Here is a 21,687-nt window from a genome sequence, read left to right on the forward strand (position 1 = left end):
CCAATGCACTTACAGAATGCCACGTATGGCAGTGGGAGGCTGAAGGACAAATCTGTGACGCGACACAGTGGCTCTCCACATACACATAATTGGCTCTCAACAAACACATAATTACACACACATTTCAGACTTTGTCTGAAAATGATTTTGATTATAGTTAGTTAAGCAAATAAATACTTTCACTGTTAAGAATGAAAAATGAAAATTCTTTCATCATTTACTCACATTCACGTCATTCCAAAACCATATGATTTTTCTCTAGGATCGACCATGACAATCTGTGGTCACAAATCACTCATGAAACTTGTCCTTTGTGTCATACAGGTTTGGAATGATATGAGGATGCATTAATTATGACTTAATTGCTGTATTGTATGTGAACTATTCCTTTAAATGTCTGCAGAAGTTGATAAGGGATGTTGAGGTTATTATAATTATTATAATAGAGAAATGGAGCTCTAAAGCTACTTAGTGGTACTTACTGGTAATAAATGTAAATGTATTTTTTCTCTCTTCCTGATATTTTGTATATTGTTTCACAAAATATGCATTTATATTTTTAATAAACAATTTAAATTGGTTTGACAAAGTGTAGGCTGAGTAAACTACAACATACAAGTTACTTAACTTTTTAAAGTAGAGTAGCTCAATGTGTTTAAATGGAAATAGTGTGATGAGAAATGGAAGCGGATGAGGAGGAGTAGGAAAACAAAAGTTAGATATATTTTATCCTACAGGAAATAGTGTGATAAGGAGGGAGAAAGGCGTTTCTAATAAATACACAAAGGTTTGATCTATGATGCTGCATTGAAGGCTAGATGATTAAAAAGATACAAACTGGGGATTACAATAATCAAATAATTTTTTATATTTAAAATATGCAGAGGTTTCAAATGTGTATAAGGTAAGCTAGTAAAGTATGTCGTGTGATTGAATACAGGCCTCAGAGTGTGGGAAAAATAAAAAATAAAAAATTAAATGGGGAAAGATTGTTCATACAACAAACAATAACAACAAAACAGAACACATAAAATACTTTGATTATATATTATTATAGATAGATACTCCCTGGAGTAAAAAAAGGTGTAAAATATGGGCTACAACACAGCTACAACTGTTGCTTCATGTAGAAAAAAAGAGCTAAAGAAACTGTCTGTCATCTCTAGATGGCGCTCTTATACTAAAAATGGTAACTAATTCAAGCGTTTCATAGGCGCTTCGAGTTTCTGTGATTAGGAGTAAACGATATTATGTTTGAAAATGTTCAAACATTGATTGCAACAGTTTACCACTCTATCACGAAAGGAAATACGTTTGAAATTATGAATAGGCTGCTTTTTGAAGTTAATTTACTCCAAGAACACCCTTATAGTAGTCAAATTACAAGCTCTAACTCTAACTAAATAAAATTAAATTAAAATTGGTCCAATGAGATAAACATTGCTTTGATAAATTATAGGTGTATTTATTAATAAATCTAAAAAAAAAAAAGCAAATCACAAAAATCACACCCATCACATGGGTCGGTATAAAAAAAAACTGCATCCACTTCCATCAACAACAATCCCAAAATCATACGAGCGCAACTATTGGCTTACTTTCACATACGTATGCATTTGGAGGCAGTGCTTATGCAAATACGCCTGCCCGAATATGGACAGTGTGGAATGAAAGATGGTAGATAGAGTCAAACATGGAGGACCGACACACAGAGTCATGAGAGCGCCGCAAAACTTTTTGGAAAAGGTGGATGCAGGACTGCCTGTGTCGATTTGACCCACGGTTGTTTCTTCGTCGTGAAGTTTTCTGTTTCCGAGAGTTGATGGGAGTTAAACATTTGTAATGCAGTAGAAAGTTGTGATATATTTGTTGTTGGAGTAAAGGCAGGGGGTCAGACCCCCCTACCGTCCCAGCAGCGCTATGCCGTGGGTGAGCAGCTGTAAGCGGAGAGAGAGCTCGGAGCTGCCGCTGCCCCCGGGCTGGGAGGAAGCCAGGGATTTTGATGGCAGAGTCTTTTACATTGACCACAACACTCGACAAACTTCATGGATCGACCCCAGAGACAGGTAAAAGTGACCGTGAGAGGTGCTGCATGCTTTATTGGCTGAAGTTTGATGATTGTTTGGTTGTAGAGGGCGGGGGCTCAGATTGAAGTGATGATTAAGAAGCGAGGGAAGTTGCACAGTTAGGAATGGAAGTGTTTTCATTCCACAGTCCAGAGCTGACACACTGTAACATGGCTGGTTGTTTATTCTTTCTTTGTGCTTGTCATGCCAATTTACTGTCACGTTATGTGCAAATAATATGTTCAGTTTCTGTTGATGATGTTGTCTTTATATTTAATATTTGATGCTATTAAACAAGTCCCAAGTGTAATACTTTACAGTGCATGCCAGTTATGTGTTGCTTTGACAGTAGAACTCCAAAATTATTGCAAAATTAGGATTAAAGAAGATATGTGTAGAACTATAAATGATTGTATTTCTATTGTGTGTGTGTATAGTGTGATTATAATTTATTTGCTGTTAAAATATATATCAATGTGAAAAGCATATAGTATATTAACTTTATATAAGTTTATAAAATAATGAACACTAATTATAACCAGCGGAGTGATGACATTTTAATAAGCATCCTAAAGTCTTCCCTTGTCACAAAATAATCGGTGTCAGTGAAAATCATTTTTAAAAAAATATTTACAATAAATTTAATTCAGAATAGAAGTTAATCAGCGTTAATGGCAAAAATTATGTAGTATTAACTCGAGTTGCCATAAGTGTAATATAGATTTGATTATACTTAGATCCCCTTTATCATTGTCGACAATTTAGCAATTCTTGATTGTCAGTTAAATATAAAAGATACTCATCGGCATTTGCCGCTTGTCACCCACATAATTTCCCTCATTAGTCATCTTGGCTAAATCTAGATAGCATGTAACATGGATCTATAGGGCTATGAAAGAATGCTCTCTTTCTCTCTCTCTCTCTCTCTCTCTCTCTCTCTTCTTTTAATTTTTACTTTCATCTTTGTAAAATCATTATATAATATGTGGTGGACTCTTTGCAGTAAGTTTGAACATTTCTAAATATAGAATATCAATAGAAAACAGTTTGCACCATTCATTATTCTTAAGAAATAGTAGAAATGCAAATCATAATGTATTTTATTACTGTTTTTTTTAGTTAATAAAATCATATATTTTCCCCTTTATTTTTTTAAGTGGTCACATAATGTAAACTGTGTGCAAATGAAAGAGAGAATTGAACTGTAGTTCCAAGAGTTCCATGTGCAAATATGTATGGAATGCTAGTTGGGCCGCTGGGAAAGCAGTGTGGATGTGCTTTGTGAGGTCTGTATTTTCACCAGAAGAGAAACCAGCCTTTCAGCCTGACTCATTTAAACACAAGTTCACTAGAAGCCTTGTGTAAATTAAATAGAGGGGATTTGCTGCCTTGAGGGTAGTTAACATGGTTTCATCTTAATTTGTAGGGTCACTCATGTCAAAACAATGAGCAAACACATCACCACCTCAAAGGCAATTCTGTCATTGTATGACTTTTTTTTTTTTGATAGTGACATTGTGCTGAGAACAGATTACATTTTCACTACTAATGTTTACGTAATTTTATAATAATAACAAACAATATATACTTTTTGCAATATTTTGAGTAAAAATTATAAAAATCAAACATTATTTTAGCCTCTAAAATGAGTGAATCTACTTTTGTTATTGTCATTACTACGCTTTCATAGTCATGGACACCGCAACATCCCACACAAATTGAAAGTCTTTCACTTTTGCATTCATTGCTCTTGTGTTACGTTGTGTATATTTCATTTTCATTCAAAAGCATCTTTAATGTCCTCCTTCCACTTTTCCTGTCCTTTTTCAAGAGAAGGAATGGAGTAGCTTGAAATGAATCAAGATAAGAAAAACCTGATCTGCTTGAAGGCTCCCCTCGACAAAGTCATGTGACATGCTTTTGTAATGTGAAGCTGATTAGAGTCTGAGAAATCTCATATTTTCATGTAAGGAGAGCAGTAAGGAGTTATCCAGAAGATGTTGAGGTGGACATGTGAGGACAACACATGAGTTAAAGTTGGTCTCATGACATTCGCTCTCTTTTCCTCTCTCTTCTCAGCGTTTTCTGTCATTGAGTCAGTATAAATGGCAAATTAGCTGAAAATAATACACGAACATTCACAATGGAAACAAGCATTAAATTTACTAATGCGCTATATAGCCTCTAATGCCATATTTCTGCTTTTCTGCCATATTTGGCCTGTCTGTACCTAAACTAAATTTGCAGGTTTACAACTGTATTTTATTTAAATTTACATTACATCACAATCTGATTACTTGTCTTGTCCATTGTGGACTTCATTGAATACATCTCTGTTGTTCTCTCAGAACAGGTTAGTCTAGTGTGGGGGTCAATTTTGAAGACATTATGCATTTTGTGTGTGTGTGTATGTATGTGTTTAATTTTGTGTGTGTGTGCATGCACAGAAAACAGCCGCACGTGCAGAATCGAGCTCTCTTTCGCGTCTTCGTGCACTCAAATGGTTTAAAATTGCTTGAATGTTTAAACTGACAGGACCTAAAAAACAAAATGGTTTTGATTCGTAATGTCTGATCCATACGGATTGACGATCACTATACTTGACATCACACATCCTGTGCGCACATCGTGATTTTTTTAATGCTAAAATGTTATATCGTGCAGCCCTAGTTGACATGCAAATTCTGATTTACTGATGTTAAAAACATTAAGATTTATGGAAAGTTAATTAAAACCTTGTTTATTATATTGGGCTAATTTGTATAGAAAGAAAAAAGTATTCTGACAGAGAAACTGAGTTGGTACTTATCAGATATTGTTGTCTATTCCTCAGGCTCTTAATGAAGTACAGTCCTTTCTTGTAACTTTTAAGGGTAAACAAGGCCATAAAGCATTGGAGTAGAATAGAATTCACTATGAAAAATTATGGATGAGACTTTCAGTTTTGAAGTTCCGGCTTTATTGTCCTTATTTTTTACTTTGTGCTTCCGTTTATGGTCATTTACTGTAGTTCTTTACCATTTATCAGCATTTATTATCTGAGGTACTGCTTCAGAGCACTAATCACTGATGCACCCTAAATCAAAAATAAAATAACCCATTAGATTTAATATAATAATTGAGTTCAAACATGATAATTGTTAATGCAATTTATATTCGTCCAAAAAAAAAAAAGAAAAAAAGAAAAAGTATTCAGAGGAAACAATGTTGATCTTGGCCATGATGTTTTACACCCCTGCCTTGTTTGAGCATCAGCTGTGTACCAATGAACATGAGTTTTGGGGTTTTCAGGCACAGTGACAGCTTGTAGTGAAAATTGGAATCAGTGTGTGAATTCACTGCACAGTCACCTGGTAAACCACTGGAGCTCCTCTGTGAAACAGGGCCATCTTCCAGCACCTGCCCCTCCTCTCTAACTGCATGGTACCATTTAGTTCTCTTTTATATGGACAAATTGAAATTCTATTTGCCTCTTTGTGTTGTGGTGTTTGCTGGTAAGCCATCTTTTAGGATGTAAAGTTTTTATCATTCTTAGCTGGGTGTGACTTCCATCGAAAAAAGTGTGAAAAATTATACTGTGGTATTACTTTTCTGTCATGGCTTGAATATGTCATATGACTGCAATTTGAGCAGCAAACCTCACAGTGCTGAATGTGCAAAAAAGAAGTCTACATTTTAGAATTCATCTTTGACATTTGTGAGAACTTTAATACCTTTAATCTCAATAAAGAGGTCTTTTTATACAATATTTTCAGTATTGTCTTCAGTGCTTTAGTTTACAAGTGGGGCTTTGTGTCAGGAAGGGCGCTTCACCTCGGCAAGACAATAGTCGGGTAAACAGCGAATATCGCCTGCGTCCGTTTGCCGTAAAGACTGTCCACTACATGGTTTCCTAAGGTGACTCCCTAAGACTTCGCTCTCCTTCGGCCACTTGCTCCAACGTAGTTTCTGTGGGGAGGCTCTTGTGACTGTGGAATGAGTGCAATGTCAGGCATGCTTACACTAATGCCTGAGGGACTCTGCCCGTGATCGGCCCTAGACAAAGCTGCCCAATGGAGGCAGCAGTTCCCACGTGTCTTCTGTCCCTCCATCCCCAGGCCCCAGCGGCTCTCCCTTTATTCTTTACAGGCTCTGTTATGCAATGGCCACAGCCAGGCCTGCCGCTTGGCAAAGGGAAGCCTTTATACGTGGTCACAAAGCACACCAAATTCAATTATTCTGGAAAGTGGAAGCCGTGTTGCCAGCGCCAAAAGGTTATTCACATGAGCGCAAACCCCTCAGTGCTATTTTGCTTCCCTTGGTGTTTTCATTATGTCGGTTAAGGGAGGGCAAGTTTTTTGTTAAAAAGGGGTTGGTGAACATGGCTTTTGTTTCATGCGGAGTGTGTTTGTTTGGAAGGTTTCTTACTGAATTGACAACAGATTGTGTAGATACTGTGTACTCGATTTATTGTCATGGGTTGGCTCTATCCACCTTATTCAGGTAAGAGTGGGCGCGGCCATTTGTAAATTGAACTTGTCTGGCTTCCGGGCCGGTGTCATTCGCTTCCAGTTATTTTTAGCTGTACAAAATAGCTCGTTATGCTGCTTGATATTGCAAACTGGTATTTCTTACCATATTATTTAGGGCTGCAACAACTAATTGATAAAAGCGATAATAATTGATAATGAAAAAACTAATGTCATTATTGATTGATCGTGTATACCCGCCGTGCACAAAAAACTTCCGCCAGGCACGTCAAATTACAGCACTGAATAACGCATTTCTATGGACAATAGAGTGAGCTGCCCGAAACATGAGGATTCTTTATTTTAAGCTTCACGCTTTTAATGCACTTTAACAACGATTTTGGACAAATATTATGTAATTTAATGGAAAACTATGTGAGTGGGGCTCTGTGGCGCATCAAAATTTTGAACAGCTTACTGAGTCGTAGCTGAGTGCCGTCGGTGTGTGTGCACAAAACAATGTGTTAAAATTTTAAAGATCTGAAATCGAATGCATTTCTGATTTGTTTAAATGTTTCTGTCAGCCTCATGAACATTTGCTTTCTCACGTCACTAGCTTTAAATATGCAACATCGCTGGCTAATGAATGCATATAAGTGACCAGCTGGATATAAACTATTCAATGCAAATAGATGGTAACAATCGTGACATTAAACATTTGAGTCGGACTTGCGTGTATTTTTGTCACATTGTTTAACCGCTTGTGTTACTAAAGTTATCATCCTCTCAGCCTTGACAGCAAACATACTGCTGTTCTTTCTCTACTAATGCAGCATCTAGGCAACGAATTATTTTATATTGATATGAAAACACGTGCGGTAGTGTACTGTATACAGTATCTCACAGAAGTGAGAACACCCCTCAAATTTTTGTAAATATTTTATTATATCTTTTTATGTGACAACGCTGAAGAAATGACACTTTGCTACAATGTAAAGTAGTGAGTGTACAGCTTGTATAACAGTGTCAATTTGATGTCCCCTCAAAATAACTCAACACACAGCCATTAATGTCTAAACCGCTGGCCACAAAAATGAGTACACCCCTAAGTGAAAATGTCCAAATTGGGCCCAAAGTGTCAATATTTTGTGTGGCCACCATTATTTCCTGTAGCTCAGTGGTTAGAGCATGGCACTAGCAATGCCAAGGTCATGGGTTCGATCCCAGGGATTGCACATACTCAGATACAAATGTATAGTATAATGCAATGTAAGTCGCTTTGGATAAAAGCGTCTGCCAAATGCATAAATGTAAATGTAAATGTAAATGTATTTTCCAGCACTGCCTTAACCCTCTTGGGCATGGTGTTCACCAGAGCTTCACAGGTTGCCACTGGAGTCCTCTTCCACTCCTCCATGACAACATCATGAGTTGGTGGATGTTAGAGGGCTTGCGCTCCCCCACCTTCCATTTGAGGATGCCCCACAGATGCTAAATAGGGTTTAGGTCTGGAGACATGCTTGGCCAGTCCATCACCTTTACCCTCAGCTTCTTTAGCAAGGCAGTGATCGTCTTGGAGGTGTGTTTGAGGTTGTTATCATGTTGGAATACTGCCCTGCCGCCGAGTTTCCGAAGGGAGGGGATCATGCTCTGCTCATTCATGGTTCCCACAATGAATTGTAGCTCCACAGTGCCAGCAGCACTGATGCAGTCCCAGACAATGACCATGCTTGACTGTAGGCAAGACACACTTGTCTTTGTACTCCTCACCTGGCTCCCGCTACACACGCTTGACACCATCTGAACCAAATAAGTTTATCTTGGTCTCATCAGACCACAGGACATGGTTTCAGTAATCCATGTCCTTAGTCTGCTTGTCTTCAGCAAACTGTTTGTGGGCTTTCTTGTGCATCATCTTTACAAGAGGCTTCCTTCTGGGACGACAGCCATGCAGACCAATTTGATGCAGTGTGTGGCATATGGTCTGAGCACTGACAGGCTGACCCCCCACCCCTTCAACCTTTGCAGCAATGCTGGCAGCACTCACAAGTCTATTTCCCAAACACAACCTCTGGATATGATGCTGAGCATGTGCACTCAACTTCTTTGGTTGACCATGCCGAGGCCTGTTCTGAATGGAACCTGTCTTTTAAACCGCTGTATGGTCTTGGCCACTGTGCTGCAGCTCAGTTTCAGGGTCTTGGCAATCCTATAGCCTACGCCATGTTTATGTAGAGCAACAATTATTTTTTTTCAGATCCTCAGAGAGTTCTTTGCCATGAGGTGCCATGTTGAACTTCCAGTGACGAGTATGAGAGAGTAAGAGTGATAACACCAAATTTAACACACTAGAGACCTTGTAACACTAACGAGTCATGACACCAGGGAGAGAAAATGGCTAATTGGGCCAAATTTTTACATTTTCACTTAGGGGTGTACTCATTTTTGTGGCCAGCGGTTTAGACATTAATGTCTGTGTGTTTAGTTATTTTAAGGGGACAGCAAATTTACATTGTTATACAATCTGTACACTCACTACTTTGCATAGTAGCAAAGTGTCATTTCTTCAGTGTTGTCATATGAAAAATAAAATATTTACAAAAATGTGAGGGGTGTACTCACTTCCTTGAGATACTATATGTACCATTTCGTTTTCTGTTTTAAATCTGCAACTGAATTGTCCTGCTTTGTGCATTGTACAGTCTAGCATATCAAAAAAACAAACTCCACGAGAGCAAAACCTAATTTTACCAAGTGCTACAAGTTCCTGGATTAACATCTTTGTTGATCCTGGAACAAAATTTCCAATCAACCTATCAGATTTTAGGGACACATTTACAGTTTGTCAAGTTTCAGCTTACAACCAGGTGCTTCTACATCAGTTATTTATCTATCATTTCCCTCTGATTTTAGGGATAAGTTATGGTTAGGGTTAGGTTTAGGGGTAGGGATATGTTTTTCAGACAGGAATGTTGTTCCAGGAACACGTCTAGGGCCCGGTTTACACTTGGTATTAAGAAGCATTTTTGTCAGATCACAAGTAGACAACACTAAATTTAGGTGTAAACAGGGTCTAAAATGTTTTGAGCTTGCCCTCTTTCGACCAGGTAGTTGAAAACCAGACCAGATAGCTTTCGTAGTGTAGACACTTGTGGTCAAATGCATTTGAACAGCCACAAAAAAACACCTACTCTCCGTCTATACTGAATTAATGCGTAAACATTATGGGAAGCACACTAGCCAGACTGGATTTAAACTTTGGCGACTAAAGACTAGAGCTGCACGATTCTGGTTAAATTGAGAATCATGATTTTTTTGTTTCAAACAGATCACGATTCTCCCACAATTCTAAACAGACAAATTAACAAAATAGCATGTCATCTGAATTATTCTCTCTCTCTATATATATATATATATATATATATATTATATATATATATATATATATATATATATATATATATATATATATATATATATATATATATATATATATATATATATATATATATATATATATATATATATTATATATATATATAATCTGAAAAAAAAAAAACTTGTTGGATGAATGAATGATTGTGTTTTTGAACTAATCTCTTGAATGAATGATTCAATGACGAATACATCTTTTAGTAGTCACTTGTCTCCACCTGGTGGTGTAACGATGTAATCGATACAATCTGTATTTTGCCAGGGTCTTGAGGCTGTGAGAGCAGAAACGGAAGCTGCTGCTCTCCGTATGTTTTCCGTCGTCTCCATTTGCATTCATATATAAATTGATTGCCAATAGAGGCCGCTCTCATACTGTATAATGATGGTGGACCCTTCTCAGCCACTCCACCAACAAACACAACCGAGAAAAACTATCAGTATGGATTTTTGCCGATAATCGGTGCCAATTAATCGCCAAAACCAATCAATCGGACAACCTCTACTGTTTATTGTTGAAATCTCATCTCCACTTTTGTATTTAATTTGAATCTGTGTAGTCTTAATTCAAACTAGCATGCAGTAAGTACAAGCAGATGGTATCCATAGGTGTAGCATGACATTTGAGCTTGGGGGAGCAAACCAAGCCAGTCCATTTGGTCAGTCACAATTTTAAATACATTTTAGCTTTTTTATAGTAATACCATTCAAGTGGTTTTACTGATTACATAGAGAAGCGGCAAGGTTGTCATCAACTACATACATCGCACACAAATTATTTGTATTTTTGCAGGGCTAGCAATAAGCACATAAAAAAAATAACGTATTATAAACATGTGTGTTAAAAGAATCTCAAAGTAGGCTTTTATTAAGCAAATGAAGGAGTGAATTACTCACACACTGCTTTAAGATAGATATCTGTTCGGCATGATTAAAGTTAAACGCACAATAGCAGGCACACAAACACTTCATATTTAGTAAAATGGCCAATTTAGCAGTTTATATACTAAAATCTACATTAAAATTTTGTTCTGTTTAAATTAAATAACATTTGCATGTAAATGGTCCTCTTCCTGGCATAAAGGCAAGAGCCGCTAGCCTGCTACAACAGAGCGTCCTGCGGATCACCTTTACGTGATTGTCCGGGTCCGGAGTTATCAAGCATAACATAAGCATCGGCATCTTCACCAGACTTTATTTTGGTTAGGTTTGATGGAGCAATAATAACTGACATGATCCATGATATCATGATATTTTTAGTGATATTTGTAAATTGTCTTTCTAAATGTTTCGTTAGCATGTTGCTAATGTACTGTTAAATGTGGTTAAAGTTACCATCGTTTCTTACTGTATTCATGGAGACAAGACTCATTATTTTCATTTTTAAACACTTGCAGTCTGTATAATGCATAAACACAACTTCACTCTTTATAAATCTCTCCAACAGTGTGTAATGTTAGCTTTAGCCACGGAGCACCATCAAACTCATTCAGAATCAAATGTAAACATCCAAATAAATACCATACTTACGCGATTAGACATGTTGCATGACGAACACTTTGTAAAGATCCATTTTGAGGGTTATATTAGCTGTGTGAACTTTAGGGTTTTTAAGGCAAGCGCAAGCTCTTGGGGCGTGAATCACGAGGTTTAAAGGGGCCGCGTACCCTGAATCGGCGCATTTATAATGATAGGCAGTTAAAAAAATTAATAAAAAAAAAACTATGGGGTATTTTGAGCTGAAACTTCACAGACACATTCAGGGGACACTTAAGACTTATATTACATCTTTTGAAAACATGTTCTTCAGCATCTTTAAAGGGGGATGGCAGGGGATCACAATCCCAACAATGACAACGTCTTGTTTCGAGTAATATACATACATCAAATTGGATTCCAATGTTATTGATGTTAACTTGTTTCCAGAAAACACCAGACACTTTGGGTTGTTAAAAGTACATAATAGTAAAATGGTTTTTCCATTGCAATAACTGATTCAGGGGGTTGAGCTGTGAGTGAGAGTATCATCTGATTCCTGTTGTCACAGTGCTTACTCATGTGTCAGCGGTGTAGCTTTTGGTCAAGGCTGCACGTCCTGTTGTTTATGGCATATTTTTAGGACAGTTTGTTTTGTCGCTAGTATCAGATCAATTCCAGAAAAGTATTAGCACAATACGGGTACACATTAGACTTAATTTCAACCATAAAGAGTTGTGAATTTTATTTTCAGAACAATCCAGAAATTAACAGACATGTGTGAAAGCATGAAATCAGTGTGACATCTGTGATATTGACCACACAATATTTCAACGGGTAAGCTAGTCTTCCAGAGGAAAGATTTTCCTATTAAAAGCTTAAAATCGAAAACTGTTAGACCAGGCCTCAGTGACATTCTGATTTTTAAGCATGCCAGGTGCACTCGGTCACACACAGGTTATGCCGATCATGTCTGGAATGCTAGCTTAGCAGGATGTACCAAACTTGTCAGGGCCGTTTACCAAGGAATTTTAATGCATAGCTGTCTGAAGATCATCAAGTGTCAAAAAAATCTAATTCACCACACTTTACCCCAAACTCATATCAGACACATTCACACTCAAGGAACTTTTGAGAAATTATTCAACACTTTTTTTTAATATATATATATATATATATATATATATATATATATATATATATATATATATATATATATATATATATATATATATATATATATATAATATATATATATATAACCATTACTCTAATTTGCTGTATGGGGGAATTGCAATAATTTCCCTAAATTTCATTATTGTACAATTATTACAAAGTCTGTAAACATGACATTAACACAAGCCAGAGACGGTACATGCTGAATGGAGAGGAGAGGAGAGGAGAGGAGAGGAGAGGAGAGGAGAGGAGAGGAGAGGAGAGGAGAGGAGAGGAGAGGAGAGGAGAGGAGAGGAGAGGAGAGGAGAGGAGAGGAGAGGAGAGGAGAGGAGAGGACAGTTGCGCCAGCAGAGAAAATACTGTACCATGCACAGCAAGCTCACTGTTCGTGATGCTCAAAATATTGGAAGAAAATATAAATATTGAATTGAGGGTGAGGGTGAGGGTGAGGGTTAAAATGAATGTGTCTCTGAAGAGAAATGACTGTCAGAAAACTTTTAATGGCATTTCCCCTCTTACCTCCATATAATACCTATTAAAGTAGTCTTTATAAGTTAAGCACTCCTTTGTTTATAGCAATATAATTGTTATTGACAAAATGTTAAGTGTGAAAAAAGAAAATTAGTTTTCATTTATTTATGCATAATATATATTTTGTCTTTTATTTTTTATTTTGTTGTTAAATATGACTTCCTCTTAAACTTTCAATTTTCCTTAGCTCTTTGTACAATCTTCCCTGTCTATCATTGTCTTACTGTGAAAGTGATAGCAGGGATGGGTGTATCTAAATGTGTCAGAATAGAAGTTCTTCAGCAGAACTACTTATAGTCAACCTATTTCTATAAGATGCTGTATATAATAATAGGAGGAGACTGTCTGTCCTGCCTTATGTGCTCAGCTGCCTGGATATAAATGAACAACATAAATGAAATTCCTCACAGTTTTGATATAGTCTTTTAAAATGAGAATGCAATTTTTAGATTGACACTTGTGGATCCCAGCATATACATAGTTCATACGCTTATGCTGTTATGGTATCAGGATTGGCTTGGCCATATTTTTTTAAGAATTGATGGGCTGCCGATGTCCGTGTATGTTGTTATATAAATTAAAAAAAAAATTGTTTTAGTAGATTTCCTAATGTTGTTGTTTTACTGTGTTTTTAATGTAATTCAGATGCTTTTTACCTTTATTTTGTTGAGTACCCTGGTGATGGTGGTGATATATACCCTTTGGAAGCATGTAGAATACCTGGTGAGGTTGCATGAGACATAATTTAGCAGTGTCTAAGCAATTTAATTTCTCTTAAAAACCTTTGGTTTGTAGAGTGGTGTCATGTTTTTAACAATAGAATATCTCTAGTGGTAAGCAAGCCATTAAACAATTAAACGTAAAACCGCAGAGGAGAGGCCGCGCTGTGCCATGGCGACAAGTTGTCTAAACGAAGGCTGCGAATTAATTAAGCCAATAAAAGGCCCTCATAAAGTTATACAGAGCTGATCAGCCCACATAAAAGGTGACATCTGTAACAGCAGCTTGCAAATGAAAATGCTTCTTAAAACATATGGTTGCCAAAACAAAAGTTCTGCCACTGAATTTCGCGGAACCAAGAAAGAAGTGCTTGGAGCTCCAGAAGCATTAAAACTCTGCCACCAGGCTACTATAATTAAGTTTATTTGGGTATATTATTTTTAGAGAAACACATTCTTGACGAGGAATGCAGAGCCTGTTGTTTGGGAGCATCTTAATTTGCAGGCGGAATGCTGGACTGGCCTTTTGTTGTCAGAAACGGCTCAAGCTGAAGAAGCGACAGGGTGAATGTCCAGACGAGGCCTGGACCAACGGCCCATACTCCAGTTACACATGCCTTTCCCACCAGGGAAAAGTGTGTCGTTCCGGATGAAAATATCTACTGGGAAACATCAGGGAGATGGCAAAGCAGAGAGTAGATGATTATAGAATTTGCAAATGTCTGACACTCGTGCGTCTAGTGCTAAATTGCTTTTGATTTGTAATTTTGGCCTGCATACTCAGAGTGCATCTTTGACATTCCTTGTAGGAGGATTCTGGAGTAAAACTACTCCATGAAGAGAAGACAATCTCAAAAAGTATACCCCATAAAGTTGTTTTAATTTGAAAAGCATTCAGAATATGACAGAGGACATGTTTACATTTAAAGCCAAATGATTTCCTTTTGAAGACTGATGAAGTAACTAGCTGGACTTTTAAAATAAGATTTAAAGTGGTGGAATTGTCATAGTACTCCAGTTTGTGCTACATAAATGGCCTTGACATTTAATCACTGTTTGGTTAAAAAGTTGGGACACATTGCATTGCTCCGAGTGTATTTGAGAAATTCCCAAGTCTTAAAATAACCCATGGCCCCGTAACTCTTTTTCTTTCTGCCGATGACGGGTTTTGGGATTCAGCCCGCTAAACACTCCGAGACCTCTCCTTCTGGCAGAGCTGCTTTCCTCTCTGGAAGAAAAGGCGTGGTATGGGAAGATTAGCTCTCTCAGAGCACAGAGGGTCTCTCAGGAACTGAAACAAAACACTCGCTTGAGAAACTTGCGAGTAACTTCAGTGCCGAATAAAGTCTGAGGGCAGAAGCGTGTTGATGAATGTTCTCTGCCAGAGTATAAAACATTTAGCATATCGTTGCTCAGGCCTGTGCTTTTGTTGGTGGCACGACAAAATATCTGCATTCAATATTGGTGCTGACAAATGTTTGTATGACGTACAATGGAGTAAGCAGTGGTGTTTATTCATGTTCATTCATTATTGATTAATTCAGCGATTCATTATGAAAAATGTATGTGTATGCAGATTTCAGAGCTCAGCTTTTGGGATCTGGTATTCTTTTGTTTTTGAAAGCACTGCAGAAGGAAACTGACCCTAGGTTCCTGGTGAGAATGCAGGGTGGTCCTATTTCCTGTCAGAGGTCCGCATCTCACATTATGTCCAGTGTTAGAGTTTGTGTGAGAATCTCAACTACATAGTGCATGTTTTTCTTCTGTCCTTGGGAGAGTTTGATAAACCTAGCAGGAGACCTGCTGTAAAGCTGTAGTTCGGGTTTAGGAAATGGGCATCATGCTTGTGTATGTAGTGTTTCCTGCTGTGTTGTATTGTGGGAAGTGAGTTGCCTGTGGTTGGGAGTCTTGGTGTGTTTAGAGGCCTTTAAGGCTAGCCCATTAAAGCCAATGCTCTGAATTGTTTACAGTCCTTAAATGTTAATATTTAATTTAATCTTAACTTACTGGAAGACCTAATAATTGTTTTTATAATATATTCATATTTGTTTCTAATATATATCTTGTATAATTCTACAAGGCTCTGTATATACAGCTATGGAAAAAATTAAGAGACCACTTAACATTGATTTCTGAACTTGGAGTGATCTCTTAATTTTTTCCATAGCTGTATGTATTAAGCTGTTTTTTTTTTACATGGTATGCAGTAACCACATGTTCCCAGTTCATAAAGGTGGCAGAACTGAGGCTGCCATTTATAAGATCTTACAAGTGATTTTAAAAGCCTATGTTACTCTTGTGCATCTAAATATTATCATAATCGAAAATATTCCATTTTTTTATGTTAGTTAATTGTAGGGATTAGGGCTGTCAAACGATTAATCACGATTAATCGCATACAAAAAAAAAGTTTGAGTTTGGCTAATATATGTGGGTGTACTGTGTGTAATTATTAAGTATATATAAATACAAACACATCCATATTTGAGAAATATTTACAAGTATATGTATTTATTTATATTTTTATATAATTTATATTATATATAAGTACATTTTTTGTACATAAATAACATTTCTCTTAAATGCATACATTAATTTGTGTGTATTTATATATACATATTTAATTACACACATTACTCACACATATATTATACAAACTCAAACTTTTATTTTGTATGCGATTAATCACGATTAATCGTTTGACAGCCCTAGTAGGGATGCACCTATATATGAATTTTGGCAGATACCGATAACCGATATGTTAGATGATAAATCGAAATAGTCACAAAATTTTATATCCACCCATTAAAAGCCATGTGCCAAGCACTTCAATATAAATCAAACATATGCAGTATAGTGGCTTAGTTTGTACCAGTGAAAGTTAAAATTAATTTTACACTCCTATGGCCAACTTTCTTCTGAAAAAAAAAAATAAATAAATAAATAAATAAAAATTCTACAAATAAGTAAAATAATGGCTTAATAATGCAAACCATTGGACAACATTACGTGAATATAAAGAATCAATGCATGTGCCATGGATTTTAATTAAAAAATATTATTGATGAAAATTATATGAGGAAAAATAAGTGCTAGTTATTATTAATAATGCATCAATATTTTTGAAAAGAAACTAAAAATCTAAAATTTATATTATTGTTTCAGATAACAGCATTGCTGTTTGAGCTGAAGAGCTGAATAAACACCAGGAAACTGAAGCGCTTTGTTAGCGGGTTAATTAACTCAATGACACATCCTATATGAGATTAATCAGATATTTATACAACATAAACATATACAAATTAATATCTGCAATATGATGCAAATGTTTTCATTATAATTTTATGTAGCCTGTATGACAGACTTGTGCTGCACGTTGCACTTAACTCTATTTTCCTTTTCGAGTGATTTCAAAGATATTTCAAGCAATTCAAACCCATCATGGCGAACAGAGCACATCTGAAGTGTCTCAGCTGAAGGAAATGATCCATTATTTAATGGTTCTAACATATCGGCCAAATTTTCTTATCGATCTGCTTGGTATAATGATGTATAGTTACCGTGGTATAAAATGCGTGTGCATAGAAAGTGCGTCTCTCAGTAAGCAATCGTGAATTCAGTTCTCTTTCATGTCTTATTGTGCTTGAATGGTCCAAATACACATGCAATTAGGTCAAAGTGCCCATCATATGGAATATTCATGTAAAAACAAACTGTTATGTCTCAAGTGAAAATAATCAGTTTGGTGTAAACCGGATGTGTATCAGCATAATGGATCCGTGCATTTGGCCTTAAAGTGACAGCAGCCTAATATACCTACCTGGTGCTCTGTGTCATTAATGAATGAATGAATGAATGAATGAGTCAAAAGAGAAAGTAACTTACTGCTCTTGACTGAATAACTTTTTTTTTTTTTTTAGCTTTAATATGAATACATTTATATTTAATTCATACAGTGAAGACTGTGCAAAATTTTTTTACATAAATTTGTGTACTAATTCTAACTACATGTTAAATAAACCTGTTGTACCTGAAAAACTTAAATTAATTCATGTTTTTGCTATATTGTATTTGTCCTATTGTTTTTTTCTTATTTTTAACTACAGAAATTGGATAAAATAACACAAAATAATTATATTGTGGTATATATCTTAATCATGAAATAAAGTTTTTCATATCTTGAAATAAGAATTTGGTCATATTGCCCACCCCTAGGGTCCATAATGATAACATTAAAAATAAACATATCGATACTGATATGGTGGCCAATATATATCGTGCATCCCTAGTTAATAGTTGTGCTTACACTGGTTTTAATAAAACTTGGCTGTCTATGCAATAAAACCAAATGTACAAATGTTGTAAAACAAATAAAATGATATCCGGGTGCAGGTAACACCGAGAAAGAGTACATGTTGTTCATTTACATATACTAACTGACATTAGCCACGTTTCCATTCTAAATATCGAAAAAAAAAAAAACTATTGCGAAATGTCAGTGTTTCCATTAACTGATGTTATGTGACTAAAACGTCTTTTTTTCCTCTCGCGATAAATCATTCCAAAAATCATGGCAACGGATGTTGGTAGGTTTAGGCTACGTATATATCCCAGCCGCTGCACGAGCCATTATTTTTAATTGAATGAGACGTAGGCATGTTATCCAAGCATTTATGGCAAGGAAAGCCCCATATACTTGGGAGCGGCCACATATGAGGTGTTTCTGGGTTTTTCTCCCTCCTATCTGCTTCAAGGTCTTGATAAATTCAAATTGTGGCATTTTTTTTGTTGTTGTTTAGGATCCAGTAGTAATATTTTTGTCTTTTATGAGTGTAATGAAGAACTCTCATCTTCTGTCCAAACATACTGCTCCCTCTTTAAAGAATGATTGACTTTAACATACGCAGGTGACCTGAAAATGCGAAAAAACTGTTTCCATTAAAGGTGCCCTAGAACTTCTTTTTAAAAGATGTAATATAAGTCTAAGGTGTCCCCTGAATGTGTCTTTGAAGTTTCAGCTCAAAATACCCCATAGATTTTTTTTTTTTTTTTTTCATTTTTTAACTGCCTATTTTGGGGCATCATTAACTATGCACCGATATATAGGTTGCGGCCCCTTTAATTCTCGTGCTCCCCCGTCCCCGGAGCTCGCGCTTGCCTTGAACAGCATAAACAAAGTTCACACAGCTAATATAACCCTCAAAATGGATCTTTACAAGATGTTCGTCATGCATGCTGCATGCATACATCAGATCATGTGAGTATTGTATTTATTTGGATGTTTACATTTGATTCTGAATGAGTTTGAGGCTGTGTTCCGTGGCTACCTGGCTAAAGCTAACATTACACACTGTTGGAGAGATTTATAAAGAATGAAGATGTGTTTATGAATTATACAGACTGCAAGTGTTTAAAAATTAAAATAGCGACGGCTCTTGTCTCCGTGAATACAGTAATAAATGATGGTAACTTTAACCACATTTAACAGTACATTAGCAACATGCTAACGAAACATTTAGAAAGACAATTTACAAATATCACTAAAAATACCATGATATCATGGATCATGTCAGTTATTATTGCTCCATCTGCCATTTTTCGCTATTGTTCTTGCTTGCTTACCTAGTCTGATGATTCAGCTGTGCACATCCAGACATTCTGCCCTCGTCTAATGGCTTGAACATGAGCTGGCATATGCAAATATTGGGGGCGTACATATTAATGATCCTGACTGTTACGTAACAGTCGGTGTTATGTTGAGATTCGCCTGTTCTTCGGAGATCTTTTAAACAAATGATATTTATATAAGAAGGAGGAAACAATGGAGTTTGAAACTCAGTGTATGTCTTTTCCATGTACTAAACTCTTGTTATTCAACTATGCCAAGGTAAATTCAATATTTAATTATAGGGCACCTTTAAAGTTTTGTGAAATATTCCTTTTTCAAATTTCCTTAACCACCTCATGCAAGCGTAAAAACTTTTTGTGATAAATGGGAGTTTTTGCGAAATTGACGTGTTTCCATTGGCCGTATTTTCAATTCGCAATTTCAATTTGTGCAATTTAAATGGTAATGGAAATGCGGCTATTGTAATAATACAAAGCAGGTTAAAAGTTGGTGAACTTAGCATTAAATGCATTTGAAATGTTGTGACATGGCAAACTCGGAAATTTTACTTTGTTGTTCATTCTGTTACTCATTCTTTACAAACTTTGATGTGCGTAATGTTGTTTGATGTTGATGAATACTTTTTCCATCCAAGTTCATGTGCAGAGATGACCATAAACAAACCATTTGTTTGTTGACCTCTAAGGCCAAGTGCACACTACAAGACTCAAGCTTGTTGCCTTTGATGTTTTGAGTCTCATCACTAGGTATGAGAACCGCTTCTCATCCGGAACCGGTAGTGTTTTTTGAAAAGAACTGGACACGTGCAAGATTTCTTTTTTCAGTTTCGGTTCCAAAAACGGTTCTGGTGTAATGGAATTTGTTGAGATTAACAGTCTGTTAAATTCATTTTACAAGAATAATAAACACAAAAAGGACTGTTTGAGTCGAGTATTGTGCATTTTTCCCTTGATACTATTTTTTATTAGTTGTTTAATTATTTTAATGGAACCGGAACCGGAATCGTTAGGCACAACCAGAATCGGAACCGGAACCGGAAATTTTCTCACAATTCCCTACCCTACTCATCACAGTGCTCTTCTATTGTGCAAGTAGTCCTGCACTATCACAGATTTCAAATCTGCGTGGTTTGTTTCATGATTTTCACTTGCTAGACTTGTATTAAAGGAGGGACTTGAGTCATATCCACAGAACAGAATATTCTCGTCCCCCTTTACACCTGATACTAACAAGCATTTAGTTTTGTATCCGGATAGTATGTGCATAATTTTAGACACTTGCGCATTACATGACTATTGGATAATTTTGGATAATTTTTTTTATTTTTTTACAATCACCGCCAGGATGCTAATAGGCATTAGAAGTGAAGAAAAAACTTTTTTAAAGTGCATTCTTTGAGCAGGGAAGTGTATTTCAGTAAAATAATATGTTCAATATCAGATATTCCATTTAAACCTTCATTACATGTAGTCCGTCCCAGACCACTTCGAAATGTGGCTTCAGTGAGCCGATCAAAATAAATATTTGGTGCATTTACACTTATTTTTTAACTATTTACCCACCATTGATGGAATTTTACATCAATTATGACACAAAAACGCTACCCCACCATTGACGGAATTTTCCTGCAATCCATGTTTTCACTGTTATACAGTAGGGGGATATATTACACATCTTCTGAAAGAGTACAGAATCTCCAGATCAAAACACAGGTGAAGAAGAAGCAGAAAAAGGTGATAGAAGCATTGCTTATGTACGTGTAAGCTAACCCGATCATTAAACATTAAATAGCGTTTCAAAATTGCCTAATGTTACCAAATGAAATGTAGACCCAGGAAGAGGTATAGGACTGCAAAAACTTTGGGGGTGTTGATGGATGTGATTTACTTGATCTATGTTTTGATTATCATTCTAAATCTGATTCAGATATAGTCTTAGAAGAAAAATGAGATTTTTCTCAACATTTTTTGTTCAAAATGTTGCTTCTTTTTTTTTTAAATGATAGTGTTGATAAAAAAGAATGCATGAAACTAGAATAAAATGTTTTTGTTGTTTGAGGCTCTGTTATTTCTTTTATATGTTGTATGTTCAGATTTTCATACAACAAAATATCTGGGCGCCATGAAATTTTTGTGAAAACGATCAAAAATACTGGTACTGGCTGGCAACTTTTTTTTAAAAAACGTTGGCGGGGAAAGAGTTAATGTGGT

At 36.2% G+C, this 21,687-nt stretch overlaps 1 protein-coding gene across 6 annotated transcripts in view; it reads left to right on the forward strand.

Annotated features, from left to right (window-relative positions):
* The first annotated feature begins 1,683 nt into the window (after positions 1 to 1,683).
* wwc3 (WWC family member 3) overlaps positions 1,684 to 21,687 on the forward strand; it is a 56,233-nt gene continuing 36,229 nt past the window's right edge. For all 6 annotated transcript variants that reach the window (XM_067374073.1, XM_067374067.1, XM_067374070.1 and 3 more), the window contains exon 1: positions 1,684 to 2,066. In XM_067374073.1, the coding sequence (XP_067230174.1) occupies positions 1,921 to 2,066 (146 nt within the window). In that variant the 5' untranslated portion in view covers positions 1,684 to 1,920. The remainder of the gene's footprint in view (positions 2,067 to 21,687) is intronic.

The sequence above is a fragment of the Chanodichthys erythropterus genome, chromosome 21 (assembly GCF_024489055.1).
Source record: "Chanodichthys erythropterus isolate Z2021 chromosome 21, ASM2448905v1, whole genome shotgun sequence".
NCBI lineage: Eukaryota > Metazoa > Chordata > Actinopteri > Cypriniformes > Xenocyprididae > Chanodichthys > Chanodichthys erythropterus.